Source organism: Terrapene carolina, unplaced genomic scaffold (genome assembly GCF_002925995.2).
Source record: "Terrapene carolina triunguis isolate 2854851 unplaced genomic scaffold, T_m_triunguis-2.0 Scaffold69, whole genome shotgun sequence".
NCBI classification, from domain to species: Eukaryota; Metazoa; Chordata; order Testudines; family Emydidae; genus Terrapene; species Terrapene triunguis.
This window is the reverse complement of record NW_020664420.1, coordinates 52,514,874-52,525,535: the sequence shown is the minus strand read 5'-3', so window position 1 is coordinate 52,525,535 and position 10,662 is coordinate 52,514,874. Positions and strand designations below refer to the sequence as shown.

The 10,662-nt window shown below is 39.5% G+C and overlaps 1 protein-coding gene across 1 annotated transcript in view; it reads right to left on the bottom strand.

Moving 5' to 3' along the window:
- Positions 1-881: 881 nt before the first annotated feature.
- Positions 882-10,662, bottom strand: part of FAM81B (family with sequence similarity 81 member B) — a 52,896-nt gene continuing 43,115 nt past the window's right edge. The window contains exons 6-8 of the mRNA XM_026649238.1: positions 9,564-9,699; positions 4,092-4,284; positions 882-1,015 (exon numbers count right to left, since the gene is read on the bottom strand). Of these exons, the coding sequence (XP_026505023.1) occupies positions 882-1,015; positions 4,092-4,284; positions 9,564-9,699 (463 nt within the window). The remainder of the gene's footprint in view (positions 1,016-4,091; positions 4,285-9,563; positions 9,700-10,662) is intronic.

Genomic DNA, 10,662 nt, shown 5'->3' with positions numbered 1-10,662 from the left:
AAGAAGTGGGCTGTAGCCCACGAAAGCTTATGCTCTAATAAATTTGTTAGTCTCTAAGGTGCCACAAGTACTCCTGTTCTTTTTGCGGATACAGACTAACACGACTGCTACTCTGAATCCTTTTTTAAAGTTGAAGCAGATAAAATGTATTTAAGATTTTATTTTACTCACTTTAATAATCAAGAACCTAGGTATAACCATCACCTTCTTTCCATGAACTAGAAAAGCAGCTTGGAAATAGATACCATATTTCTGATAATGCAAAAATTATCATTATCTTGCCTTTGATCCATCACTTGCACCAGTTTCCTTGGCTGCATAGAATGACTCAACTTCTCTTTTTCTCCAACCCAAATTACATTGCAGTAAATGTTCTGCTATATTCTAGAGAGACTGAGGTGAGGATTGCTATTCTTCCTTCAATTGCCATTTAATATTAATAGGCTTAATGTATGTGCATAGAGCAATACTGGGAGAATTTACTAGGCCTAATTTTGATTTTAGTTGTACCAGTGTAAATCCAGCATAATTCAGACCAGAAGTGGGCTTGTTATGCTTAAGAATTTCAGGGAGTTAAACGGACAGGTGCATCCTAAAAATCCCCAAATAAGAGCTAATTTTTTGTGAAATATTCTTTTCAAATTTGTCAGTCCTTAATATTTATTTTCTTGCCCCACTGACCTTGCTTCAACATATTAAAAAAGACAAAATCACCATAACTGATATTCTTTAGTGTTGCACTAGATTAGGAAGGTTCTACTATAAAATATGATTTAAGGATAGCAGTAACATGCTATGGAGACATGAGATTTTCTTTGTTTCAGTCTTTAAGCCAACAGTCCTGTTAGGTTGAGAGAACAACTGCAAATGCTGGAAAAGCTTCAGTCTTCCTGAAGTTCAGTTACCTTGCATCGTATTTTTTTAATGTCTTTCTGGAATTTCTTTTTTTCTAGTTTCAGTTTTGTCGTCTGTATTTGTTGGAGTGAGTTGAGAGCTTCATGAATGGACTGAAATCCTGGTGTAAAAATAGGTATATTTAGTTAAATTATGGTCAAAGGCTTTTATGCAACCCTGCAGTAATTAGCTACTATTTAATCTAAAACCCATTAAAACCATTCTAACTATCTAATCTGTTTTATTGCATGTCATGGAGATGCTTTAGCATTTTAAATGATAACCTCCTTGTTATTGGAATCATGTCTTCCTGTGTACTGGGCAGCACCAAACATACTGGCAGTGCTCCCAAATTACAGCAATAGTACCAGAACCTGCATCACATTTATTGGATGTGAAAATTGAATTCTATATGATGTCCAAAAACTTAACAAAAATGAAGTCCTGCTTGTTATTGAAGTTACCTTTCTCCAGCTGTGCAGTTTCACTGTTAAAAGCATGACTAATGCACTGTTTATCCAGTAACTGATTTGTAAGTCTATAATCATTACTTTTGGACCCATGAAATTCTCTAATCACATTTACATACCCCTGGGAGTATTGCTACTGCAAGTGACAGTATGTCAGGAGATCCCTGCACTTGCACAGAGCACCCCCCTTGAAGTCAAGGGAACAGAGTGCCTTTGCAGCAATCATCCCACATGCTATCAATTGCGGATGTAGAACCTAACCCGATAGTTTTAGCCAGCAACACTGTAAAGTAGGCAGAGCCTCTCTCAGGGCTCACCCTCAGGCAGCTTCAAAGCCCTTTCCCTCTTTCTAAAGTCTTTTGGGGTTGTGGTAAGTCTTGGGGCAGCAGACGTTTGTCAGCTGTTTCCCTTTCAGCTCCTTCCCTTCTGGTTGCCACCCCTTCTTGTGACCAGTTTAGAGTGACCAGACAGCATGTGTGAAAAATCGGGACGGGGGGGGGGAAGAAATAGGAGCCTATACAAGAAAAAGCCCCGAATATTGGGACTGTCCCTATAGAATCAGGACATCTGGTCACCCTAGACCAGCTCTCCTTTTTAAGCTTGCTTTCTCCAACTTGCACAGCAGGCTGTGCAGCCATGTCTATTTGATAAGGATTGAGCCCAGAGGATCATTAGCCTTCTTCTGATTGGGATAGGGGTGTGCTCCATCACAGATAGGGTTGCTGTAGGGCTGGTGTCTGACTCAGACAACTCATCATCTGTTAATAGATGGCAATGTCAGACAGTGAATATAGTTCAAGTTGGGATACATAAAATTATTTCATTTTAAGCAACTGGATGCTAAACTTTTAGCTTTCATGTGTCCCCTGCAGGTAGTGGAGTTCATGCCAAGAAATCCAACACAGAACAATTCTGAAGGAGAGCTAGTCTTGGAAGTAGTCACTATTTTATAATACACTATATGGTATCACTAAGAATAAAAAGATAGATAGTTTTGATGGAAATCATACATGCATTTTTGAGACAGGATAAGGGGGAGCTCAGATACTACTGTTAATAGGGCCTTATATGTACCTAAGTAAATATATAAAGAAAGAGGTTAAAGTTGATAGGTTCTATCATTTCTGAAATAGACAAACTTCCAAGGATGCCAGCTTTTTTTAAAATCAACAATGTTTAATTGTAATGTGGCTATCTAGAGACTGGAAAGTTTTGAACAGTTAGATTTATCCATCCCTGTTTGCAAATTACAGGATCTCTCAAATTGCAGACTAACTGATGTTTGCCCAATTTGTCAGAACAGATGTTTGATTTTCTTGCTAATTAACATCTTAACCATAGTTTCCAGCTAACCGTCCTCTTAAAACAGGGCCGCCCGGGGGGGGCGGGGGGGAGAGGGGGCAAGTGGGCAATTTTCCCTAGGCCCCACAGGGGCCCCCACGAGAATATAGTATTGCAACTTTTTTTATGGAAGGGGCCCCCGAAATTGCTTTGCCCCAGGCCCCCTGAATCCTCTGGGCGGCCCTGTCTTAAAAATAAAGTGTGTACATGGTAACATGACAGACTGTCACTTTCTTTTTTGTTTTGAAACTGTTGTTTAATATGGAGTTCATTTGATCAATGCAACTCTTCAGATATGATTTAAGCAAGTAATTGCAGAGTATTTAAAGTTATAAAAAAAATCCAAACAGATCTCTCTCATATTTCAGACATTTCCAAGATATCTCAGCTTATACACTGTATAAGCACCAACAGCAGCTATTGGGACAGCATAAAAATTACAAAGAAAGTGCTTTCTTCTTGCGTTTCTCCCGTTCTCCTTCTTGCTCTTCTTATTTCTTGTCATCCCCACCAGATAGTTAGGAAAGAAGGAGTTACTGGGGAAGTGTTTACAGAAAAGCTGGATTTTGGCATTTTGATCTGAACATGGCTAGATTTGGGCTTAGCCTGATTATTTCTGACACAAAGTTCAGCAACCAAGGACTTGCTGCTAAGAATGCTCATCCTACAGCATCTGCATTTTTAAATTCAGAAATTTTCCAATTGCATCATCCTTCTAGAACCTGTCTTGCCAGGTTGTGAATGGTAGCATGGTCTTTAAGATAGCCAAGTCCAAATCTGTGACGGTCTTGGTAGAACACGACTAGGTTAGAATTTGGTCTGCAAGTACACTGTTGGATGTCACTAGCATTCATCATAGAACACAAGCAACAGGTATATGTGTGTCTGCCTGTTTAATCTAATCATCAGTGTACAGATTTGTATTGTGCCACTCTTTGTAGCAAGTTGAAACTTCAGAAGGACCTTGTTCTCTGCTACCTTAGGTGAAAATATACACAGCTACACATCATCAAGCAAAGATCTCAGTAACAAGGTTCTTGTGCAAATGGAAAGGTTGCAGCCTCCTGATTAGCTGATGATGGAAGAAAGGATTCTCACCATTAGATGCAGTCCCTAAGGCTGAGTTTGGAAACAGGTTCAGGTCTCAGGATACAAGCTACTAAAGGAAAGTGTCACCATGGAAAAAGGAAACTGAAGTACTGGATTGTGGTGGGCTAATGTAATGTCTGTCAACAGTGACAGGCAGTGAGGAAAAACTATTTGAAAAATAGTTATATGGGACTGAGGAAGAAAGGCATGTTTTGATATTGTTCCCATTTGACTAGGAAGCACTTTAAGAAAGCATGTTACAGTCCTGTACAAATATAACAAATAAACCCTTCTTACCTGATCTATATTCATTCTGGATTTCCTCCAGCTCATTCCAGATCTGTCTTTCAAATCTCGTAATTCTTGCATGCAGTTTAGTTTCATATTTTTTCACCTGGCTCAGCACCATTTCATATTGCTGTGGTTTATTGGTGTTCTCTAGCTTTAGCGAAAGGTGCACGTTTTCTTCCAGTTTCTTTTCTGCTGCTTCCTTTTCAATAGATATCATGTGAACGTCACATAAATACCAGTCAATAAGGCTAGGTCTACACTTACAGCAGTCTATAGAGTACATACACTGCACACCCACCTAACATGAGTATAAATAGCGGTGTAGACTGAGGCATTGCTTAGGTGAGTAAAGACACACTAGAACCATAAGGTATATACCCTACATAGTTGTCTACACCTCCAAGTAGTGCCTCCCATGTTTACACTTCTTGTTTTTAGCAGTGAATATCCCACTGCCTCCCTGCTGCAGGAGCCTTTCCCGGATGCAAGGAAAGGCTTTGGCAGTGGAGAAAAGACTCTGGCAGCTCCGCACTGCTGGAGCTTTTCCCCACTGTCAGAGCCTTACTCTGCCCTGTGTAGTTACACATACCCTGCATGCCACTGTCAGTGTGGAGAGGGCCTCAGAGGATTACATTGCTCACCAGAAAGTTGCCTCTTGGCCAGCAAGCATGAGTTAAACCAGTTTTCTTTACCTTTAAAATCTGCATAGACAATACTATATAAACTAAATAAATGCTGCTGGAGCCTTACACCCTTGCAGGATATCCTCCAACCCGTCCCCATCGCCCCCCTCCCCGAGATTCAGGGGGTGAGACAGGGTGGAATGGAGGCTGGTGCAGGACATTTTTAAAAAAACCAGCAATTTAGTCCATGTTTCATCTTGGAATAAATTATTAGAAACTAATTCACACTCCAGTGCAGCTTTCCGTTAATGTGCTTTTCTTACACAAAGCTTCCTAGCCCAAAGTGTTAAACAATAAGGAGCAAATCCAGAGACCAGTGCCCAGCATGAATAGCCAGGCTAGAGCTGAAGTAGATGTACAATTAGGGGCTGGAGAGAAATCCTTTCCCACATATAAGCCTACTGGCTGTAGTAGCCTCTAAAGGCTATTACACAGCCTCTGTGGGGCCCTCCGCCACCTCCCCCTTGCTCTGCACACTGCAGTACAGGGAGCCCTTGTAGCTCAGAGCTCTGTGTCACACTATGGTCAGCACCCCCTGGTCTTACACAGCAGAACGGCATGTTTCTGCCGCCAGGGGACCCTGCAAGGCTGCAGAGGCAGTGGCGGGATTTGCCTCAAAATTAAAATGTTTACAAACATAGCAGTGTTGTTGAAACTAGAGTTTAGTGTATTGGTTTAAACAATCTCTTTGCATGTACAAATATTGAAATTATACACAGGTGGCTGATGAAGTGAGTCATCTCCCAGAATAACTACTGCTGTTCTGCACTCATTAAACAGCTCCATCCTATAGCATGTAAACTTCGAGCCTAATCTGTGCTCAAGTTCATACAGCTTCTGTATGTCACATGAGTGAAGAGTAAGCAATTGTATCCTCTCTAGGTTTTAAAATGTGCAGCACCTGGACAATGGGATGTAATGGTTGGCTTAGCAGTTACGGCCTGATCCTGATTGGTGTCAAATACCCCCACAAAGATACGATCTGAACTTTAGTGAGTAGCTTTGAACACTCCATCCTCCCATATACACTGCTGTTGAGGTTCTGCTTTGAAGATTCCTCTAAGTCCCACCCAGACAACTGCATTTCCCGCTGTGTTTTCATGAAGCAGCAATAACCACCAGTGGACAGTTTGGCTACTCCAAAGTAAGTGTGTATGTAAATATCCTCTGCCTTATTTCTTCTATTCAAAAAATAGTCCTGCGAGCTCAGCTAATGCTAACGCTGTATGTTTTGGCACAACTTTCATACAATCTCTCTCTACAGAGAAAACAGCACTGCACATGGGTGTTTTGCAGACAAGACACCTATGAAAAAGCTAGTATCAGAGGCAGCAAATAATACCTCAAAGCTGCTGTGTTTTATAAGCCTGGAAATATTTTCAGTGTCTTCTCTATTGCACACCCAAGATCATACCTGCTGCTGCTGAGAATCATAATCATGTATTTGATATTGAACCCTGCAGCAGGATGTAGTGTATTTATCAAAAGGCCAAAAAAGCTTTCCAGGCTTTAAAAGAACTAATTAAAATGTATTACTCAAGTATCAATTCCCAATTATTCCTATTAGGGCTGTTGCTTAGTTGCAGTTAACTCACATGATTAACTCAAAAAAATTAATTGCAATTAAAAAAATTAATCGTGATTAATCGTAATTTAATTGCACTGTTAACAATAGAATACCAATTGAAATTTGTTAAATATTTTGGATGTTTTTCTACATTTTCAAATATATTTATTTCAATTACAACATGGAATACAAGTGTACAGTGCTCACTTTATATTATTTTTATTACAAATATTTGCACTGTAAAAGTGATAAAAGAAATAGTACTGTAGTGCAATCTCTATTGTGAAAGTACAACTTACAAATGTCGATTTTTTTTGTTACATAACTGCACTCAAAACAATGCAAAATTTTAGAGCCTACAAGTCCACTCAGTCCTACTTCTTGTTCAGCCAATTGCTGAGACAAACAAATTTGTTTACATTTACGTTAGATAATGCTGCCCTCTTCTTATTTACAATGTCACCTGAAAGTGAGACTAGACATTCACATGGCACTTTTGTAGCCAGCATTGCAAGGTATTTACATGCCAGATACGCTAAACATTCGTATGCCCCTTCATATTTTGGCCACCATTCCAGAGGACACGCTTCCATGCTCATTAAAAATAATGCATTAAACTTGTGACTGAACTCCTTTGGGGAGAATTGTATGTCTTCTGCTCTGTTTTATGTGAATTCTGCCATTTATTTCATGTTATAACAGTCTTGGATGATGACCCAGCATGTTGTTAGTTTTAAGAACATTTTCACTGCAGATTTGACAAAATGCAAAGAAGGTTTCTAAGATTTCTAAAGATAGCTACAGCACTTGACCCAAGGTTTAAGAATCTGAAGTGCCTTCCAAAATCTGAGAGGGATGAGACGTGGAACATGTTTTCAGTAGTCTTAAAAGAGCAACACTCCGATGCAGAAACTACAGAACCCTAACCACCAAAAAAGAAAATCAACCTTCCGCTGGTGGCATCTGACTCAGAGGATGAAAATGAACATGCAGCAGTCTGCAGTGCTCTGGATCATTATCAAGCAGAACCCATCATCAGCATGGACATGTCCTCTGGAATGATAGTTACAGCATGAAGGGACACATGAAGCTTTAGCGCATCTGGCACGTAAATATCTTGCAACGCAGGCTACAACAATGCCATGTGAATGCCTGTTCTCACTTTCAGGTGACATTGTAAACAAGAAGTGGGCAGCATTATCTCCTGCAAATTGTAACCAAACTTCTTTGTCTGAGCGATTGGCTGAACAAGTAAGTCTGAGTGGACTTGTAGGCTCTAAAGTTTTACATTGTTTTATTTTTGAGTGCAGTTATTTTTTGTGCATAATTCTACATTTGTAAATTTAACTTTCATGATAAAGAGATTGCACTACAGTTCTTGTATTAAGTGAATTGAAACATTTTTACAGTGTAAATATTTATTATAAAAATAAATATAAAGTGAGCACTGTACAGTTTGTATTTTGTGTTGTAATTGAAGTCAATATATTTGCAAATGTGGAAAACATCCAAAAATATTTATATAAATAGTATTCTATTACTTTTTAACAGTGCGATTAATCGCACAATTTATCGTGATTAAATTTTTTAATTGCTTGACAGCCCTTATTCCTATGAAATTTTACATTTGGTAAGATGTAGGTTCTGAACTGAAACGGGTTTATGAAATTCTGTATAGACAAATTTTGTACATCCTATAAATCATGTATGTGATTTTAAATGTGCACTAGAGATCTTTGAGACTTGTGTTTGTAAGAACCAAAGGAAGAAGTTTGCTAAATATATTGCATTCTCTCCAGAACTATTCTTGGGCTGCAAAGAAAGAATCCTTAATGCAGCTGGAAGGATGTTATGCTAGTTCGATTCAACAGTCAACAAACTAAACCTTCATTTCCTGACCCTGAGAACAGGGCTTTTTTGGAAGCTAAGCACTTATACTTAAGAATGCTTCGGTGCCTTACACAATCGAAGTGGCTCTAGACCTTTGGTGCCTGAGCTCAAAGTGAAAGTGTATAAGTTCAGGATGTGAATTTTGGTACTTTGAACTGTGGGCAGTTTACCATTGATAGGAGAGCACTGGTATGGTTGGGTGAACTATGACTCGGTCCATGCTGGGGGGGCACAGTATCCAGAGTTAAAGGAATAGCTAAAATAAAACGTTCTGCATTTGTTCTCAGGAGAATATTTCAGTTCATAGAAGGACATTGTCTATTGTATATCTTGGTAGTAATTTTGAATGTACGGACCCCAAATATTACACAAAATGAAAAATTGCTTTGTTGGGCACTGCATTACCAGGGCTTCTACTATCACTCCTGCAAGCCTTCTCTTATCTGCATCAGTTCTAACTCTTTGCTCATCTTTCATAGTCTCCCTTTCTCTCCCTTTCAGTTTCTTACTCCTTTCATCCTCCCTGCATTCTTCAGTTTTATTTACCCTGTTTCCTCCCCCTTGCCTCTTGTCTTCTGGGGGCTCTGCTGAAAGGGTGATTTCAGGAAAAATATTTTGCCAGACTTCAGGTGGAAGAATTTGTTTGTTTTACCTAACCATTTTGAAGCTTTAAACACCGAAGTTCTTCAGCTATTTCTAAGATGATGGGGAGGAAGGAATGTGTTTAATTTTCTAAAATGCTCATCTGAATACGGTGCTCATTGAAGGAGCAAGTATGAGATAGCTGGAGTCCTCCGTTTATTCATAGCACAGGTTCAGCGTGGATGGGAACAGCATGAGCTTCTCCATTATGCTCCAGCCATGTGTCTCAGCTCTGTCTGTCAGGTACCACTTGTGTAGAATGCCCTTGTCCATTTGGTCCTTGGTTTCTCTGATGAGAACATCGGAGGATGCCAAATGTGGTGGTGTTTTTTGTGATGTGGACAAATGTCTAATGGAAAATAGACTTAGACCACCAAGCACATAGACCATTAAACGGTCATCAGATAGTAGCTTTTGGTCAGTACCACTGTGAGCTGGATTTGAATTGACACCATCGAGACAAAAGATTTTATATTGCATTATCAGTCCATTTCCATTCTTCGGTCATTTTACTGACAGAGTTATGCTTCTGGGGCTTAAGGGTTTTGCAGTTTGTTTTGGATTTTTTTTTTTTGACTTTGCATCTCTGGACATTTTTACGCAATCAAAAATCTGTGGGGTTTCTCTTGTAATTAGTCTTGGGAGGTCTAGAAATCTATACTGATTTTATCAGTCTGGGATTATAAAACATCTTACCAGTCTCTCCTTTATTGCATTAAGAAATTGATTTGTATTGTAGGCTTGTTCTTGTTCAGATCGCCTCAGTTGGGTTTCTGTCCACTTTTGTTGGTCTTGAATTTGATCCCGGAGGTCCTTTAGAAGATTATTCACCCTAATATTAAGAAGGATTAATCTGTTAGTAATAAACCTGAGTTTTAGTCAATGTTATGTGAAAACCTTAGTCACTTGAGTAAATTGTTTTTAACATGTCTGGCTGGCTTAGTTCTGTTGTCATCTGGGGGAGAAGATTGGAGAAGTGAATATGCATAATAGTTTATTTTCCCATTCCAATCAAATTTACTCTTGAAATGGATTAGTTCCATCCATTTCTGGTCGTACCAGGGATCCAACGTGATGTGGTCAATACAGTATCAGGCTGAGCATACCCTATATTGTTGGCACCAGGAAGAGCAGCACAGTCAGGACTGAGCTGGAAATGGAAACTTGAAAAGACAGAATAGAAGCTTGAGAGAGTACAAGGAGACCAGTTTGCCTTGGGGGCATATGGAAGTCTCCCAAAAGAGACAGAATAAAGACAAAGAGGGGGGGGGGGGGGGGGGGGGGGGGAAAAAGAGAGATCTCTCTTTGTAGAGAGATCAAAATATAGGATCTTGGGAGTAGAGAGCAGGCCCGGGGTGGGATTGAGGCTCACAACAGCTCAGAAATCAGAGCTGTGAACAGTGTCTAGTTAGAGGGGGCTGTGTGCTTTCGACTTTGTTCTTTTTATGCTGCAACGTGTGATATAATGTACATTGAGAGACATATTACAGAGATGATTTTAGGACCAAGTTTCAGTTATAAATGTAAATTTCCAAGCTTTGTGGGTGATCTGACCTTAAAGTGTAAGAAAATATTATTTTCTATGCTAATTTTGACATATTTGTTCTCCTGTAAACATTGACTCCTGGAATTCTAATTTGAGCGGTACTACTGAGTAAGTGCACAGCTTTGGGGCAAGCCAGCTGGGCATCTTTGTGCCTCAGTCAAAATATAAAACAGAAGCTTATAACTAAGCATTCCTGAAAGGCACATTTACTTGTAATTCTAAAGTACAAATATTATCCTGGAAAAAATC